The 21003-nt window shown below is 40.7% G+C and overlaps 1 protein-coding gene across 1 annotated transcript; it reads right to left on the bottom strand.

Annotated features, from left to right (window-relative positions):
• Positions 1–11676: 11676 nt before the first annotated feature.
• Positions 11677–20634, bottom strand: LOC115587597 (interferon-induced protein 44-like). Its single transcript, XM_030427515.1, has 10 exons — positions 20596–20634; positions 18872–18904; positions 17816–17854; positions 16757–16795; positions 16626–16659; positions 14142–14343; positions 13626–13784; positions 12780–12948; positions 12408–12508; positions 11677–12280 (listed from the first exon to the last, which is right to left on the bottom strand). The coding sequence occupies exons 2-10, from the start codon at positions 18894–18896 to the stop codon at positions 12119–12121; spliced, it is 930 nt and encodes a 309-aa protein (XP_030283375.1). The 5' UTR covers positions 18897–18904; positions 20596–20634; the 3' UTR covers positions 11677–12118.
• Between the last annotated feature and the right edge of the window lie 369 nt (positions 20635–21003).

Here is a 21003-nt window from a genome sequence, read left to right as displayed (position 1 = left end):
CGCTGCGGTCGCGCCGCTGCTCATTTGCATAAAGTTGAGCGTCTGTCAACTGTCGTAGCTCGCATAGCTCGTATCGCGTTGCTTGCGTCGCTGAAATCGCGTTGCTCACGCCGCCGATCGCTCTGGTCGCTCCTCATCGCCAGCGTACATTGAAAATGAATGGCAGCTGGTCGCCGCGGCCGCTCAAGTCGCTTTTGGTGTGAGCGCCCGGTCAGACCCAAGCATAGCTGATACGTTGGAGAAGGACCTCTCGGCCCTGGAGATAATATCTGCAGTCGGATCTATGCAAAGCGGCAAGTGCCCGGGCCCGGATTTTATTTTATTATCAGGCAACATGCTGATATTAAAGGAATTCAATGAGCAGGGGAGGCACAGTCTCGCTTTACGCGGACGACATGCTGCTATATATATAACAACCTCTTTTGAGTCTTCCTAAGCTAATGGCCTTGCTAACAGAATTTGGCAAACTATCCAGCTACAGAGTCAATATTCAGAAAAGCGAGCTGATGCCTATTGGTGCTAGTAATGGTGAGACATCCTTGAATTCACTTCCCTTTAAAATTAGCCCTAAAAAATCCAAATACCTCAGCATATCGATTCCAAATAAACATAAAGATTCTCATGCTGCTAACTGTCAGCCCCTGTTATCTAATTTAACTCAGGATATTGAATGATGGGATCCACTTCCTCTCTCTTTGGGCGGAAGAATTAATGCAGTAAAGACAAATATGCTGCCTAAGTTTTAATATATACTTCAGTGTATAAAACATGGAGGGGAAAGGAGCCGCGGCAGCCGTCACAAGGTGGGCAGCAGTGGAAGCCACCACCGCAGCAGCAGCAACAGCAGCAGACACGGACACGGAGGCAGTGCTGGTCCGAAAGAGCTGCAAACAGAACCAAACATTGGACACTTGAAATGCCACAAGCCCGTGTGTGGTAACTGTGCGAGGAGAGCGGAGGTAATCTGCAGACCGTGACCAGTGATCGGATTGAACCCGCCACAGTGGCTGGTAAACTGATTGAATTCACCCGCCAGCACACAAACTCACCCGCATTTGGCGGGTGCTAATTTTTTATCCCTGGTGTGTATGTGTATATGTGTATATATATATATATATAATTATATATAATTTATTTTATTTTGTTCATGTCTGGCTATGTGAGTTCTGTATTTTATGCTGTCAACACTGTAAATCTGGTATTTGGGGAAAGGGGGGATGGGCTGCGGTTGGAGGGGATTTGCTGTCCTGTTTTTTGTTTTGTTGGACCTTGTGTTGAATTGTAAACTGTAAATTATAAATACAAAATAAAAAGACCATGATTGTTTGGTGCCAACATGTGAATAATTATATGACAAGAGGAAGTATCAGTATCATAAACTACAGCTGACTACAGGACTAGAGCTCTGCCTTCAATACAGTCATCCCTGACAAACTCACCAACAAACTGTCTACACTTGGTCTGCACCCCACCCTCTGTGACTGACATCCTAGACTTTCTGACTGGCAGGCCCAAGTCTGTCAGGATTGGAAATAGGAATTCAGCCAGCATCATCACAAACATTGGCACTCCACAGGGATGCATCCTCAGCCCCATCCTCTACACCCTGTTCATTATGTCTGTGTCGCCTCCCACAAAGGCAACATCATCTTAAAGTTTGCAGACGACACCGCAGTGATAGGATGCATCACTGAGGGGACCAAGTGGCCTACAGGAGGGAGGTGGCCAGTCTGGTGTCATGGTGTGAGGACAACAACCTCACCCTCAACACAGATGAGACGAAGGAGATGATAGTGGACATGAGGAAGAAGAGGAGACCGCCTCGGCCACTGTACACCCGGGACCTTGAAGTAGAGAGGGTGAGCAGCTTCAAATACCTGGGCGTCCACATTACTCAATGACGCCAGGCATTCTAAAACAGATCTGGAAAAAAGATAGAGGGAGCGGCCATGTCACTCAATGACGTCAGGCATTTTAAAACAGATTTTGAAAAAAGATAGATGGTGCTGTCCTGTCACGCGATGACACCTGAAGTGTAGTTAAAGCTGCAAGTTTTTTTGTTTTTTTTATAGTATCTATTGAGCTAAATTTATTGAGCTGAGATAAAGCTGTTTTGTGCATGAAACGGACTAAACTGGCATGAGGTGTTTGCTTTTTGGTGTATGATCACTGTTGATCTATACTTGGGACAAAATACAGGTGTGAACAGGTCTTCAGAACTGGATCAGTACTCAATGAATGAAGAAGATGTGTTCACAGAAAACACTTGTTAAAACAGGATGACTGACACCCATGATGAAGTTTTGTACAGCAGATATTTCATTAACTGTAGCAGGGTTAACATGTTTCTAAAGATAGTATTTGACACATATGTGAACAGGACTGTTGATTAAATTAAATGACTTTAAGAAACGTCACAGTTATTTATCTGCTTCAATAATGACTAAGAGCTGTTCTGTTGCTTGTTGCTCCACATCAAGACATTAAAAACCAGAACTAGTCATCAAAACCAGATTATTTACAATGAGCTTTTTACACTTTTTGTATTTGTTCAACTGCCTCACCATTTCTTGGACACACCAGTAACCCTGACTGAGTCTCATGGAAGAGAAGATGAACATCAAACAGGACGTTGTGATTTTGTAGAATGCTTTATGTTCATATTGACGCACTCAGGAGACGTCCGGTGAGTTAGCCTTTACCTCGGCATCTTTATTATTTCTGCCTGGTAAACCCACACACTCTTCTTCTACTTCATCAACACTTGTCAAAACCTCTTTTCTTTACTTTTAAGATTGAACTGCACCAAAGCAAACTAATTTTCAAATGACAGTTTCTTAATCAGGTATTCATAACCGGGGATTTTCGGCTTATATTAAGTAACATTAGCACACAACTCAAGACAACAAGAAAAGAATTGCGGTGGCCCCCCAGCATGTGGCACTCCAGGCGACCACCTCTAAAAACACAACTTGCTCCCTAACCCACCCACTAACAGGTGGGTGATGAAGAGATAATCAGTGTTGTTCACTTCACCTGTCAGTGGTCATAAAGTTATGGCTGATCAGTGTACATTGTAACAGCAGAGACAACACGATTTCTGGACACGTCAGTGTAGCAGCTTAATAGTCCTACAATTAAAGACTAGTGGTCTTACAACTTATTGGCAAATTGGCAAATAACTAATGATGAGTTAAACAAATGAAACTGCTAAACTGAACTGCTAAGTCTTTCAAAAATAATAGAAGGTAAAGGAAAATAACTTTTTGGTCATTTGGTGGAATCCAGTTCATAACTTGAAGATGTGTCGGTCTCTTTCAAATGGGAAGGCTGCACATGTTCTAAAAACACAACTTGACAAACCCTGAACAAAGTTAAAAAAAAAAAAGAAAAGATTTGCGGCGGCCCTCCAGCATGTGGCACTCCAGGCGACCACCTCTACAGCCAATGCCAAGAACAGGCCCTGCTCAGTTTATTGAGCCAGTCATTTACAGGGAGTTTAGTCAGGCTGTAACATTTTATTTTAGAAACAAAAAAGTTAAATTCTGCTCCCTCTGGAGAAATTTCTCTGTTCTGTCAAGTTTTTGATACAGCTTTTATTTTTGCTGCTTTAATGTATCATGATATTTCCTGCAGTGACATTACCCCAGAGAGCAGAAAGGCTTGGAAGCAGTATCAGGAACCCACACACAATAATACACAACGGTCAACCATTGACTTGGAATATGATTTGACTGAACCCCATGCCAATTCCCAGACAAGTGGCTTTCTTTTGATGTCAAAGAGACATACTTCAACTACCAAGCACTGATATAAGAAAGAATGCAGTCAGAGGAGTGGCCCCTCCCTCAAGGGAGCCATACCAGACTCACCGGAGACAGGAGATGCTAAATGTGATAAATCTATCCAGTAAGCTAAACTCCTGAAACTTGTTTGACCACTTTAAATAAAGCACAGTCAAATGTTCCTACCACACATTGTCAGTATCTTCATGTGTCTTGTGTCATGTCTTTACTGAGAGCAGCATATCGGCTGGTAGCAAAACAGCCCCACAGCACTATGCTTAGCAGCAGGTGTGGTGTTCTTGGGTTAAAGGCCTCACGTTAACTCCTCCAAACCTGTTGCCAATCAAGGTGGCCAAACAACTACATTTTTATTTCATGTGACCACAGAGTTTTCCTCCAGAAGGTCTATCTTTGTCCATGTGATCTGCAGCAATTCTCAGCCAAGCTTTAAGTTGCCACATCTGTAGAAAGGGCTTCTTTTTTGCACGGCAGCCTCTCAGCTCATGTTGATGTAAAACACTGTCTCCTGTCTTCCAGCAGCTTCTAATTCATGGCAGACTTGTTTTTTGTTGGTTTTTAGTTTACTCTTCACTCGAGCGCTTTTCCAGTCTAACAACAGCTCAAAGCGCTTTACAATACGTGCCACATTCATCCATTCACACACATACACTGATGACGGAGGCTGCCATGCAAGGCGCCAACTGCTCATCAGAAGCAATTTGGGGTTCAGTATCTTGATCAAGGACACTTCGACATGCAGTTAGGGGGAGCCGGGATTTGAGCCTGACCACTAGACAACCCACTCTACCCACTGAGCCACAGCCGCCCGAGCAGGTGATAGTATGCATTTCTTCCTGATCGTGGCAGTGATACAACTTTGTCGTGCACGTTATACATACAGTTGTTTGCACTGTTGACCTTGGGATCTGTAACTGCTTTGAAATTGGTTCAAGTGACTTCCCTGACTTTTTCAAATTAATAATGTGCTCTGTCAGATCAATGCCGAGCTTTTTGCAAGCCTATGTAAACTTTTGACCATGACTGTATGCAATAAACATTCTGATTTATAAAAACCTGGCATGTCTTAAACAATGCACAACTTCCCTTTATAAATGTCAGATCAACTTGGAAGTGTGAACCCATGGCTCCAGCTCTTATTCCACCCCCTCCAGACTCACATTTAACCATAAACGGTCAATGCAAAGTGCCTTACGAATGTTAATGCATGGAAATAAGCCTGCTGGTCAATGGTTCTTTACAGCGAATCATGGCCACAACTCGGCAAAAGATAAAGAAAATACATATTTCTGACACAGAAAACAAGGTGTTAGGGGAGTGAGATGGAGGTTACAAAGCACATATTGTATACATTTATTCACATTGTCCTAAAGCAGTGTGAGACATTAACAGCCAGTGCATGCAGCCTTATGGGGAGTTCAGTCCAAGCGTGAGGTGAATTATTTGCACGTCTAGATTGCATACATAGTGAATGAAAAGATACACATTGCAGGTATTTGCAACATACATACGCTTGAGTTGAAAATCAAGTCAGGATTTGGCGTGACGCTATGTCGTGAAAGCCTATCAGCACTGATCTTCATGTCACAGTTGTCTGGACGTTCATGAACACCAATGGGAGGGGGGATAATAACCACACTAATCGTTTCCATTCGTGAAAACCCAGAGCTGTATGCTAATACACCGACACAGAATTAAAAAGGAGCTGCAGCGGAGGAACATTTTATTTGTCACATTAGAAATGTCTTTAAGGATGAAGACCAACTGACTCAAAAGTGCTGTTGTGCCAAATGGATACACAGCTCAACATCCCGAGGGCCAGTGGCGCCCCCATAATATTTTCATAGGGGGGGGCCAGACGGGGCCAGTGAAAATCTTAGGGTGGCACATCAAATTGGCCCTTCTTGTGGCAACTCAGATTCAGCTCCAGTCTGTAGCTGTGTATTGCATTCCCCTTGACTTTTTTTCATTAAAAAGACAAGATGCATCCAACACATTTACCTCAAGTTTGAGAAACACACAAACGTTTCAGAAAAACACAAACATTTTCAAATAATTTTCAATACAGCTTCATTTGCTGTCATAAAACATACATCGGGAAAAATGAACAGGGTGTATCCACAAACAAAAAGTGCAATTTTATCAACTAGTAAAATTCTAACAAAGTGCAATTCTCATCTCATCATGTCTTTTGGTGAAAACATCAACAAAATCATTGAGGTTTAGGCTCTTTGCTCTTTTTGACTCAACACTCAAGACACCCAAGTTACTCAATCACTCATGGTATTTCTCAAGTTTAAACATTGTGTCAAACACCTCACTATATGGCTCAAGGAATACTGTGAGCTCCATCGAACTCTTTGGGATTTTCAAACCACTAGTTTTCTACCTTTCCAGGATTCGTTTAAGCTGTATGCCTTCCATTATAACACAGTTCTCTTTAGAATATTTCCTCTTTACTTCTGAGAGAAGCACAACAACTGGAATGAATTAACCTTTACGAAATGACTCCTTGTCCGTGTTTCTCTGTTTTTGAACAATTGGAGTGGAAATGTAATACCCTGCTAGGCTAGAGCTCCCTCTCTAAGACTGCTCAACGTGTCAACGAGAGAATCAACAAGTGTAACAGTCGGCCCAAGTTGAGTTGTGGGGATTGTAGAACATCGGAAAGAAATTTTACCTCACCAAAAATGTTGGTGAATGATACAAGAAGGCCAACAAACTTAAAATCTATTTGGGCTAATAGACCTCTTGCCTCCACAGCTCTGTCACCATTTCTGTCTTCAGATATTTCTCTCAGTAGTTGTATGATGGCTGGCAGTCTCTCCATCACTTTCTTGCAAGACTTGTACCTACATGCCGACCGTGTCTCTATCAGCCTTTGCAACTCTCTTGGGGCTGTCCCCGCAAACATCTCCCTCTGTACCTCTAACCACCTTTGGTGCACATACGACCCTGAGACAAACACATACAAGAGAAAACAAACAGTAGGCTTCGGGGATGCTTCTCACAGTGTCCACTAACACTAAATTCAAACAATGTGCATTGCAGTGAACGTAGAATGCAAATGTAGACTCTGCACACCAGTGTTTTTACCACTCATTACAGAGGCATCATCACAAGCTTGTCCTACAAGGTGGTTTTTGTAATCAAGGCAATTACTTTTGCAAGAACTGTATTAATTTTTGTGATAGTGCTGCAGCATCAAGATGCTCTGTCACTTGAAATGTTAGGAAACTTTCATGTAATTCTCCTGCATAATAATACCTAATTACAAAACACATCTCTTCCTTCTTGCTAATGTCTTTTGTTTCATTAAATAAAATGCTGAAAGCGTCAGTTTGGGAAACCTCACTTATTATTGAGGTGTGGACCATTTCTGCCAGACAGTCGATTATCTCGTTCTGTGTACTATGATCAAGGTAGTTCACATTACGATGGCCCATTTTTACCAGCTCAAGTAACAAAGAAACAGTTTCACATCTATTGTTTTGATTCCATGAAACAAACATCTCGATTTCAGATCAATCTCAACATCAAACAGAACAACAAAGCAAAATTTCAAGACGAAGCAAAGTTTCTGCCGCTCATTTCAAAGGCCAGGCCCCTTTTATGTCCTCGGCTGTGAGACACCCCGCACGCTGGGACATCCCCATGTGCCAGCGAACACACAGGATCAGGCCTACAAGACGCGAGAACAGAAATAAACACATTACAGCAGAACATGGATGAGAGGCCGAGGGGGCCGTAACACCCTCCCCCTAAACAAGAGGCTTGTAGGCTATCACAAGTCATTATGCCTACAACCATTATACCAAAAAAAACAAGTTCATCAAATGTGTCTAATGGGCAACAAAGTGATTAAAGGGACACACAAAATGTACAAAAAAAACCCACAAAATGTAATTAAATTCCCATTTATACACCCAATCAATCCCTATATCCCCCAAATCACTCCCCAACTGTCTTAAAGGAGAACTAAGGCCGTTTTTAACCCATTTCCCTGTTGATCGAGGTTACCGAGTGCTGTCAGTAGGAAAAATAAAGAGAATTTTTTGCACAATATTGACCTTAAGTTTCACTTTCGGTTATGTCTGCCCCCATAGGTTCGCTTTAGCTGCCGTTGTGTTACTCGGTAAATATTGTGCTAAATGTTCTGGTTATTTTTCCTAATGACAGCACTCGGTAACCTCGATCAACAGGGAAATGGGTTAAAAATGGCCGAAGTTCTCCTTTAACATCTGTGTCTTCTTAACAAAGAAAACACAGAGCCATCAGTTTCATTTCTCATTTGAGGAGAAGACAGCACTACTGGCACAGGGTTACTCTGCCAAACATGTCCACCTGCATAGTTTTTTCCAGAATCACTGAGCCCCCCCCCAACTTACTCTGAGTATAGCATGATCTTGTGTAAAGGGACTTCAAAAGTAGTGGGATCAAGATCAGTACAGAGTCCAAAATGAAAGATTATGACGCTCCTGTGTCATGCAGGATTTTTACAGGAATGTTTTTGTCACTGCCCAATGAGGAAACAAATCCATCTGAAATGAATGGAGAGTAATTTTAGGAATTCGGTCCCATAGAATGTGAATTAACATCCAAGTTAAAAGGTGATGCTGCCAACATGTCAGGCTTCACATAAGAAAAACAGAGACTTTTTGTCCCTGTGATGAGCACACGTCAGCTCTGTGAGTTAACTCGTACTCATCTACCAAAACAGCAGCCTCGGCCTCGTTCTTAGCCTGTTTCGCCGCAACGTATGTCGCAACATGCTCTGGCAATGTGCTCTTGAACTGCTTGAGGACAATTAGATCTTTGAAGGTGTCATAGGTCTTAACATTAGGGGCAAAGCACCACTGTGGCACTGCAAGCGCAAATCTCTGACAAACTCCACATTGCTTGGGCCTGAACGTTTTCTCATGTTCCTAAAACGTTAACGATAAGCCTCTAGAATCAACTCGAATGCTCGCAAGACTGAAGCTTTTAAAGTTTCATAATTACGAGAGTCTTCTAAACTCACAGCAGAGAAAGCCTGCTGAGCTTTCCCCGTAAGAACGTACTGAAGCATAAGCGTACGGCATGAACTAAGCCAGCCTTGTGCGTCAGCCACTCTCTCAAACAAGAGAAAAAAACGTAGCTACGTCTTTGTCAAAAGGAGGAATCAAGTGTAGATGAGTGACAATATAGTTGTTAACATCTACTCCTGCCTCCATCAGCTTTATCAGCCAGTAGTATTTTTCTTTAAAGTATAAAAGTGTGGTCAGTATGCAAGGGCGTAGAATTGGGTAGGGACGCTAGGGACACGTCCCTACCAATATTCAGCCACTACTGTGTAGTCACTATCAATACAACCGCCGTCCGTATGTTTAGTCAATGATTATGGCACACAAAGGGTTAAATGTCGGTCTCTGCTAGAAGTCCCGCCTCTAACATAAATATCGCTCCCTGATCGGCTGCCGGTTTCTCGCTAACTTACATGTGATTGGCTGTCCCCACTGTCACTCCTTCTGCTTGTAAAAGCTACATGCAACCTGCTAGTTTGACCGGACGAGAGGCAGTGCATGTTATCTGCAACTGCGAGTGTAAGTTGTCAGCATGTTCGGCATTTGTTCTTCCTGGGTCACGTCAGCTAGACGGATTTTAATATCAGTGGTGTCATTTACATTTGTGTTTATGTCTGTTTGCGTGTGTGCGTGCGTGTGTGCTGTATAGGATTTGAAGGATGTCAAAGAAAAGAAATCTGGATATAAGAGACTTCTTTAGGAGTCAAAGTGTAAGATACTTCAAGGGTGTATAGGTAGAGGCTCAACAATACAGATGTTGAATAAAAGAGAATATTAATTGCCAAAAAGATACACTTTTTTAAAGTTATTTTTAATTCTTATTTTCATGTATTTGTGTAGGAGCAACGGTTTAAAAACACAAATGAAATATTGGTGGAAATATAATAAAACCTCACATTCTAGATCAGCGGTCCTCAATAGGCGTTTGTGGCCCCCGAACTGTTATTCCTTCATCATGTGTTTTGGTTGGGTCAGCACGTGTACACCGGGACTTGTCTCCATGCAAACGATACACAGACAGCTGGGTCACTCACTGCTGCGAGCGCAACTTTTAACTTTACTTTCGTTTTCGGAGCAGTTCGCGTATTTACCATTTTGCCGGTGGTAAGAGATTGAAAATAGCGTGTTCAAAGTAAACTGCTATAACAAAGTGGATAGTGAAAATCTGCAACTCAAAGAAATAGGAACTTCAAATTTGCATTCACTCTCGCTCCTACCAGGACAAGCCCCACAATCTGACAGTGCAGTGGTAACACATACTTAATCTTACGTTGTTAAAGAAGTTCTTGCTAGTTTCATAATGTATTTTCAAACGTAGACAAAGTGTAATGGACGGGGAGTTTCTCCCGGCAAACACCCTTTCACTCACGGTGCCAACATTTGTATCATCCTTGTTAAAACTCAACACCATTTAATCACAGAACAAATGACGTGAATTAACCCACAACCATCTTACATATCATCTTATTCACAAACACATTCACGAACCATAATTACACCAACACCAACAGAATACCCAAGAGTCATTGCGCCACAGTCCACAAGGGGCGTTACAATATGCCAAGAGAAGCTGCGATGAAGATTTCCAATTTGAAACGGCATTATGAGACGAAGCATAGGAATTTTGAAGAGACATTTCCTCAAAATTCAGAGATAAGCAAAACCCAAAAAAATGCACTGAAATCGTCATATCAAGCTGCAAGCAGGATTCTTGTCACATCTATGTCACAATGAAATAAAATAATGCATGACTGAAGTGATGGACACAATGATTAAAGGCAAACAAAAAGAGGAAATATTCAACTATGTATTTTAATTTATGTTAAAATGGAAATTACATTTTATTTTAGTTCGTATTTTGTTGTTTAGAATGAAAAGGACATTTTGTTTTGAATATTACAGTATTATTGCATGTGGCCTGACCGACCTCAATACATGGACCTTTGAGTCATTGAAAAAAATCTTTGTGGCCCTTTAAGATTTGTATTTAAATACCCATGTCCTAGATGATCATGTGATTTTATCATTATAAAATATAATTAATTAATATTAAGTAATATTAATGTGTGCTGTGCTGCCGACGAGAAACAATCTGTTTTTTCTGATATTGCATTTCTCTAACCTTTGTTTTTGTTTTCTGTTCCCACAAGCTGCAAGCTGTGTCACTCTCTATAGCTTTCTCCTCCCCTCCTCCTCTCTCTCCACCTTCTCTTCTGCCTAATGTATCTGTTCATATGTCATGCATCAACATATTTTTGTAAGGTGACAGACAGCAGAGAGGCTGGAGCAGATGAAGGAAGAGAAGCTGGAGGAGATGTCAGAGGAGAAGCTGAAAGAGAGGCTGGAAATTCACAGGTGAGGTTAAAATTTATGATGGATATGTTAGTCATGAGATTCAGCACTGTGACAAATGTTAGTGTGATGATGATCTGAATAGCAATGCTTCACCCATGTGGCTTTAAAACTCTTCAAAGTTGCCTCCTTGTCTTTCATTAGTTGCTTTAACCTATAACATCTGCATGACGTGAAATTATGATTGCTAATGTAAAAAAAACTTCAACTTTCAGGAGTGCTGCCTTGGAGCACTTTTGTGTCCCCACCAATCTCAAAATCAAACCTACTCCCTTGTTAGTATGTTATTAAACTCTTGCTTCTTGGTTGATTTTTGATTCTTGTTCCTGTTGCCTGAATCCAGCTGTTATAATAATATTAATAATAATAATAATAATAATAATAATAATAATAATAATAATTCTCACAACTGCCACAAGAGAAGGCAAAAGCAACTGATTTATTGAAATTTATCCAGTAGTATGCTATGTTACATTTTGGTAGCAAATTACAAGTGTGAAATACAATGAGCACATCATTATTACTTAATAGATCATTTACTTTGCCCCTAAAATGCCCAAATATTTCAGTTTATGTTCTCATTAATATGACAAAATTACACAAAAGTAATTTTATTGACAGTGTTACTTCAGTAAAAGCATGCAAGTATAATCAGAAAAATATAGTTAATGAATTAAAAGTATTCTGTAATAACTGTGACTGTTGTACTATTGTGATGTCATCAGGTTATTGTCACTCGTGTATTAATGTAAAGCAGGATTACTGATGTAGCTGCTGAAGCTGTAATCAACCTAATCAAAGCTGAGCTATAGAGATAAAACCAGGTTATAATAAATCAGTTTCCTTTGAACTCCAACCCTTTAAAACATGCAGGTGGATTCAGATTTAGCCTCCTGCTGATCAGATTTTGTTGATGAAATCGTCTCCAAAGTTGATCATATGTCTCAGAGCGTTCAGAATCAGACTGTCAACATCATCATTGATGTCGATTTCTTCACTGTAGTTCTTGACAGGAAAGATGCGGTTCATGGGGATCCCCACTGCTGCACTGAAGTCTGTCATCTGAGTGTTAAAGAAACATTTCAGTTCATAAATCAACATGAAGTTTGGACCTCACATTAACTTTGAGTATATTTGGACTATAAAGTGAAACTCCATGAGTTGTGTACAGACTGAATGAGACGCTCACCTTCTTCTTCAGGTGTTTGCTCTTGTACACGTTCTTCAGGTTCTTCTCAGTTTCACCACAGGCTTCATCGATCTTGGTCATCATCGCCATCTGTGGAATCCCTTCAGACACAAACACACTCAGTCTGACTCATCAAACCCAAATCAAGGACAGGACAGCATTAAGACTGAAACTGGCAGGACACATGATGAAGAGAGCTGGGATGACATGCAGCAGGGACCACAGGTCCGACTTGAACTGGGTCCACTGCAGCCAGGACCAGGCCTCTGTACATGGGACGCCTGCTGCACCAACTGAGCTACTTGTTGACTGAACAGGTTTGACTAAATCTCTCATCCTCCTGTGGAACACATATTATATGTATAGTCTTACCCAGCTCACTGGCTGCCTCTCTGATCTTTGCCATCTTCTGCAGAACTGACTCCGTAATTTCTGCTGAGTTAGCAGAAAACATACAAACCAGAACATGAACTTTGTCATCTGCAGACGGTTCTGGGTTGTAGCCTAGTTTATCACTGGACAGTGGAGATACAGGATTGAACTGAAAGACAATTTAAAACACAATTATGACACATGAATACAAATGACTGCAGCATTCTTACTAATGTCTGTGGACATGTTTTTAGTTTTGGACGCATTAATGTAAAACTAGGATGACTTGCACCGTTCAAAACAGATCCTTGACACAGATTTCAACATCATCAAAGCTACAAACTTGGTCTTGGTGAATACACTAAGTGGTTCACTGTCGAGATTGATCAGCTCTGATTGATTGTGATATAGATTATGTATATATATATATATATATATATATATATATACATATATATATACCTGGCATGACCTGGCACATATTTCATCAGATCTTATGCACTTGTTTTTTTATTTTTCCATTTATTGTCCATTACTCATGTCTTTTATGATGTTCAAACTAAATATTTCTCCACTGCAAACACAATGGTAATAACTTAAATGCAGTGACAGCGGTCAAAAACTATTTACCTTCTGGGTGGACAAAGGTCGGTTCCTACTTCTAACATTCAGTGCTGATTACATTAGTGACACCCAATTACATTATTCAGATTCTAGCAAAAATATTATGGTAACAACAACACAAGGTAACAACAAGGTCGCCTTGTAGCCATTAATATGATGCGTCTGTCAAAATATATTTGATATTGCTGATAGTGTCAAAAGTGTATTAATGTGATGTTATACCGTGTAACTGTCCTTCACGTGTCCCTTCATGGCCAGTTTGATGTCTTCAGGACGAACTCCAGAGCCAGACCCGTCCTCCAGACCCATGATGTCATTGAAGACAAGAGGATAATATGTCTGTGGGTTTCCTTCTCCTTTTCTGATTTTATGAGTTGTATACTGTAACAGACACACAAACCCTTGTTTTAGTGAAATTACTGCCGTTGACAGATGTTTGGTTCTGTCGTGTGTTCCATGACCTGCCTGAATACATCGATATAGATCCTGGTTGTTTTCAATGTTCTTCTCAGATTCTGGTTCAGTTTGGGATCAATTCAATAAGTGTATCACAGATCATCACTCTGATCAACAGTAAAATCAGTCCCACAGTGTCAAAAACCTTCTAACACCAAAACATCTACTGATATACATTTAAAGTTTGAAATACTGTTGGAGCCATATTGCTTATATATGTGATATTATACAGATAATGAACTTTTGCTGATGATAATTAAAAGAAATCAAAAGTTTTCTTACTATTTTGGTGAAACTGTACTCAGAGCCCTTTGCACTGGCCTCAGCAAGATTAGCCATTCTGCCTCGTAGGACGCTGCTGACAGAGTTGACGAAGCTGGACTTTCCAGCTCCGACGGGTCCGTACAGAAGAATTCTGAGATGTTTGATGTCATCCCTTTTAGTCTGATACTCCCTCACATACTGAAGATCCACCTCTTTGTTTCTGTTAGAGGAGATTACATTTGATTTTAGGTTACAATATATTTTATTGATTTCGACATCAATTATCCAACTGTCAAACAAAACAAACATTAGACCCATTGGTTTGGTTTTATTATGTCATAAACCACAGACACACAACTCAATTCTTAAAATGTAACAGTATAAAATATAATACATACAAAACACAGGTCCATTAATACTTTTTCCGATAAGCTGACATTGTGAAAGAGGCGGCTGTAAAACCCTGGATAATTATTTGAGTCACAACTGTCATGATCCCATCATGGCAGCCCTGCCTTCTTCCTGGTGTATGTGTTGTTTCCCCTGTCTGTTCTGCGTGTGTGCATGTGGGCGTGGCCTCTCTCCAACAGGCAGCAGCCAGGTGAATCTGCTCTGCAATCAACCACCTATAAAGCATCTGGATTCCCTCCTGCTTGTCTGCAGATCGTTGCTTCAGTATAGGTGGTTGTTCACCTCCTGGCTCTCCTCTGTATTTTGACTCTGTGTTCCAGTTTTAGCTTGTTTGGCTAACCCCCTTGTGTTTCTTCCACTTCGCCTCAGATTGCCATGCTAACCTAGCAGCCTGTGTTTGCTTCTCCTCCGCCTGCTTTTGGACTTGCCGACCTACTGCCTGCTCTCCTGTGTTTCCTCGCCGAGGGAATACGCTCGAGAAGACGGACCTCATTACGCTGTGCCAAAACACCGCCATTACTTGGCAGCAGACGCCACACCACGCCACCATCACCCTCGTCTTCACCGGTGACCTCACAAGCCACGCCGTGACCTCTCACTACCCCTCCTCACCTACACTTGTTTGCCACATTTGAACATTAAAAGACTATTATTTCACTATGACCTGTGGTTCTGATCGTGCTTTTGGGTTCAGATCTTATACAAACCGTAACAACACCTCCACAAGATGAAACGTTACCCACCATCACAGTTTGATCCATTCAGTCTGATAACATCAGGGAAGCCTGGAGAAGCTGCATCATTAAATTATTGTATCTCTACTCAAGTAATCAGAGGGCTGAACAGGAAGTGAGCTGCTCAGTTGGCAGAAGTGTTGCCACTCTTCGGACCCCACAGTGCAGAAGATCCAGGTAAATTTACAGACAGGAAGCAAAACATTTTTTCATCAAGGCCTCTGAGCAGCTTTCAACGGGGCTCCACCTCAGACGATGTACCCAGATTTTCTTCTATCAGATCTGTGGATACAACAGCTCTGATAAAACAAATATATATCTAAGTTTTTAAAGTGTGCAGGCTGGATGGAGAGAATTTACCACTGTTCATCAGGAAAAGCCTGGCAGTACTGTGAGAATCAGGTTTTTTTTATTTCTCCAGTGCTTTCAATACCAGACAGACTGTGTGTCTGAGAGACAAGCTGAAGCACTCAGGGGTGGATAACAACCTATCATCCTGGATCCTGGACTGCCTCACCAACCAACCACAGTATGTGAGGGCATGTGACTGTGAGTCGGAGATGGTGGTCTGTTGTTTGAGTTGCTCTGTGAATGGCAATAAATGTGGTTATTTTTGAAAGTAATTCTTGGACCGCATTTTTCCTTACTTTTTTTCGTACGTCGTGTAGGTCTTAAATTTAGTTCAAAATTGTCTTAAAAAGTCTTAAATTTGACTTGTTCAAACCGGCAGAAACCCTGTGTATGCATCTCTGCCAACTGTGAACTGCAAAAGTTCTGATGTTTATGCAGTCGTCAGCCACATCACAGTGTGTGAAACCAGATATCCCATGAAGGAAGGAAGGAAGGCAGCAGGACCACATTCCAATGTGCAGTTTCTTATCTCAGTGTGCAATAGTGTAAATATTTCTGGAATTCTTTTTATTATTTCTATTGTTTCTATTGTTTCTACTGCTTTTTGTTAACTTATATATTATACATCTGTTACTTATTTATTACTACTGTTTTAACTGATGCTCTCGATCCCCTTTGCTGCTGTGACAAAAAAAAAGGAAAATCTCATCTTCATTTGTATCACTACAAACATTGTAGTGATACAAAGCTGGTTGGAGTTCAGTTTGAATTGTATCGATTCAGAGGTGAAGAACGTCTCTTCCTGTTTCACCTGTCTGCTGTTTTTAAAGAGGACTAGAGGAGGTCCTGTGATTGGTCATTACTTAAGCTCACCTACACCTGTTGAGTTAATGAAGCATTCAGACTGTTTTCAGCGTCACACTGATCTGGAGTCAGTTTACTCTGCTGAGGACACTCGTGTGTGTTTGTGTTGTTAAAGTGTCACCACATGTTTCAGTAAACTCACCCCCAGTTTATGTTCCTCCATGGTTCACTGAATGCTAAAGAGAAAATTGTGTCAGACATAAGTAAATATTTGAAAAGAAAACTTCATCTGTGTCTTATATAATAAAGTCTTAAATCAACTTCATGTCTTACTTTGAGAGGGCGGCTGTGGCTGTGGAGGTGGTGTCCGTTCTGTAGAGAAAAACAGGAATGTTAAAAACACAGGGGGACAGTGGGACACCATTATTTTTTTACTAGATACAAACCATGGGATGCAGCCATGGAAACGTTATTTACTGGCTATTAATTTCTATAATAACTCCATGGATGCAGCAGGCACTGCTAAGCTAGCTGCATTGTACCTCCTAGCCAACAGAGATGTTCTTTTGACTATATCACTGAGGCGGGTAGACCCCTGATGAGGCTCCAGCTTAGCCTCGACCATCGGCCCCGAAGCAGGCTGAGTGGCCCGTCGGAGGTCCACTCCCCTCAGTGACACTGCAACGGAACATCAGTGTTGGACGTCAATCTGATCGTTAATTTGCAGATTCGTCACGATAACAAATCATCCGCATGGATAGTGGCGATCATATCGCCGTCACCTTTCAAGCAAATCAGCTAATTTCAACAGATGGAAGAACAAGACAATCCGCATGATGCTGAATCCAATGCTGGTAACACTGACTTTGTCCAACTTGAAGTCAAACATGCTAATTTCAAACACATTATGTAGTTATTTTATTGCGGCTACGCGGTGTTACACAGGCGCCGCCATCATTGTTGTGAAATGTTTCTCTTCTTGCATCAGGCCCAAGCCATATTCCTATATACTGTGATTGGTAGGTTCGTTCAGCTCCAGCTCGTGCAACAAAGGGACCTTCCACACACAACGCGGCAAAGTGCCATTCACATAAAAGTATACTTTTCTAAAAACTATATTTATATATATATATAAATATATATGTATATATATATATATATACATATATATATATATATATATATATATATATATATATTATATATGTACATATATATATATATATGTATATATATATATATATATGTATATATATATATATATGTACATGTATATATATATATATATATGTATATGTATATATATATATATATATATATAAAATAAAACTTAATGTTTCATTTTGTGTGATTAAAGATATAATTAAGTCTGAAATCAACTTCATATCTTACTTGGAGGTGGCGGCTGTGGCTGCGGAGGTGGTGTCTGTTCTGTAAAGAATAAGAGAAATTTAGCAGTAGCTCAGTGGCAGCTTGCATGGCAGCCTTCGCTATCAGTGAAGGGCCCTGCAGTGAGCTGGTGACTTGAGTACCCTGCCCTCGCCCAGAGACAGCTGGGATTGGCTCCAGCAACACCGTTGTTACGTTGTGGTCTAAAGACAATACCGCTCTCCCCTTTTCACATTGAATTTCACCTGTGTCTGCAATTACTCAGACATTTAGAGGATTAGGTCGCTCCCCTCTGGCTACCACAGTGGCTAATCATAAGGACAGCAGGGAGAAATTCAACCATACATATCCATAAATATTATATAAATTCTCTTACAGCTGTCAAGGTAATTAATCAAACAATAATATCATAAAAGTATAATAGAATTAATGAGAATAAAGTAAAATGGCTCTAACAATGTGTGAAAAAGAAAAATGATTATCAAAGTGGTAGTTTATCATTAAAGTAAAACCAAACTCATCACTACATCAAACAATGAGAGACTAAAGTCAGTATATAAAAAAGTCTGAAGTCTGTTTCCTCAGTCAGACCTGGTCATCAAAGAACCAGATTTAAAGATCCAATAAGTCTCTGAAGCAGTTTGAACAGCTGATCAGCTCTGATAGACTGATCTACATGCTGCCCTCCACTTTCAACAGCCTCTTGTTGCCATCATGACATTTATAGAAATGACATGTCAGAAGATCATAGAAAATGTTCCATGATGAATAATGATTTACTGCTCAGTGTGAGTGTGTCTGAAGTAAATCTATGTGCTTCCTTTACTGACAAAATGAGAAGCAAATGTATGATTTATTATAATAATTTGTTTAAAAGAAACAGATTTTAGTGAATTTATCAAATTGAACCGTGACTGTATAACGCAATGTATGACTAATGTAATGTATAATATTTCAAACATCAGCATCATTGTAAGTCTGCATTTACACATACTATTCTAAACTATGTTAAGATTTGGGATCTTTGGACTGTGTGCTGCAGTTAATTGAACATCTTACCAGGAGTCGAATGTCGACAACCCATGACTCCAACTGTAGACAGAGAAACATATGAAGAACATGATGTACAACATGAACCAGACCTGTGATAGATGTTTAAATATCTTATACAAACAGTCACAGTGGAGGACTGTTGGGGTAGAATTAAGGTGGACCCAAATGCAGACTCACAGGAGGAACAAAAGGCGCGCTTTAATTTAAAACAAAGCTAAATGCAAACAAAACCCAAGGAGCACAAATAAAAATGAGTCCAAGGAATAAAAAACAAAGAAGCAACAAAATAGTTGAAAAAAGTGCAAACAAAGGGGCAAAGTACAAATCAAGAGCAAAGTTTAAATCAAACATAGAAAATGCCAGAAATCAAAATAAAAAATAAAAATAAATGAAAAAACTGGACTGGAAACAAGAGGCTTGGATACATGACACACTAGCCGTCAGTGTTTCCCCCAGGTTTTCCCCTGTCAATCTAAACCTGCAGACAGTTTATAATCATATGGATGCTGTTATAATGTGTAGTGATTGATATCCTGACCCACCAAACATCCTGGAAAGTGATAAAGTTATGTTTTTCGCACTTAATTACATAATTATACATAATCACCATCAGTAAACTGGACGCTGTCTGACTCTGTCACTCGCGGGGACGGAGGCTGTTTACTGGGGGAAAGTTCACTGAAGTCTCGGTCCGGAGAGCTAACTGTTGCGGTGATTTATTTTCATTACAAACACTCTGTGAGTTAAAGTTTTTTGCCGGTGACAGACGCTGTTTTTCGGGCAGAAATATGACGAAGACCTGAGAGGACAGACAGCAGGACAGTAAAGAGGACAGACAGGAGGACAGACGCTTCTCCACGTACAGCTGTGGTATTTGTTTTCCTCATATAAGTTGCCAAAGACAGTTACAGTTACTACGTTACTGTTGTTCGGTCCTGTAACGTTGCTTTGTGGGACATTTCTCTGTATTTAGTTGAGTGAAGGACCTGTGCAGTTATCAGACTGTCAGACCGACACGCCCTCGCTCCGCACCTCCGGATTATCCGTTCACACTGGGACGGCTCACCAATAATGCGGCCCTGATACTACCTCCAGAGGCGGATCAGCGCCGGAGCAAAATTTCCCCCCTCTCCGCATCCGAAACTTTCACACAGAGGAGGGTGCGGAGAATTGGCGCATGCAAACGGCAGTGTGAAAGAGGCTACTGATGAGGGGACAAGACCAGGTGAGGAGAGAGAGGAGGGAAGAGGACAGGGGTGATAACGAGGCGAAGGCACAGAGGAGAAAACATGGAGGGAACAATACTGACAGAGGGAGACAAACATGCACAAGAGGGAAGAACACAGGAAACACTGAAAGGACACAAGAGGGCATGGAAAATCAAGACACAACAAGACACAGAACCCTGACAAGGACTCTGAGGGACGGTGGTGAAAAATGTAACAGGGTCCCTACAGAGATCTACCTCCATGTTATCACTGTCTATGTAGAGGGAACTTAACAACAATGTGATCAGCAGGAATTTAAATTGGTTATATTGGTTTGAAAAAATGAAGAGAACCTCAAGACAATATTGAAAACCTTCCTGTCTGACTTCACTGTTAATCTCACATTCATTACAAAGTTTAAATTTCCAATGTATTGATACCTTCTGCTGAAACAACGTCTAATATTTCAGCCTATAAATGACAAACTTTTGTTTTTGATATAAAAGGCAGAACCATCCTTACCAGTGTGTCTGTATTGTAGATGTTGTAGATCTGCAGTAAACAGAAGGGAGAGACTCTATTTACGGTTAGGTTGGAGTTTATACAAAGGATCCGCCCTCTCATGAACCACATGATTTATAAGAAATCCATCAACTGTCACTGTTGTGTTGCATGTATGTGCACAGTACACAGTGACAGTTTCAAAGAAGTGAAAGAGGGAGGATCCTTTATATAAAGAGTCTCTTCCTTCTGTTTGCTGCAGATCTACAACAGCTGAACGATGGCTGAGCAACACAGAGCTGCTGGTAAGAATCTTTCTCCTCAGATTAATTTAGTAACATGATGTTAATTCATAAACATCAGCATGTTAGAATCATCTACATTACTTCATCACAAGGTTTTAGTCCAGTTTCGGAATGAGAGTGTAAA

Source organism: Sparus aurata, chromosome 9 (genome assembly GCF_900880675.1).
Source record: "Sparus aurata chromosome 9, fSpaAur1.1, whole genome shotgun sequence".
In the NCBI taxonomy this organism is placed as follows: Eukaryota; Metazoa; Chordata; class Actinopteri; order Spariformes; family Sparidae; genus Sparus; species Sparus aurata.
This window is presented reverse-complemented; position numbering and strand designations above follow the sequence as displayed.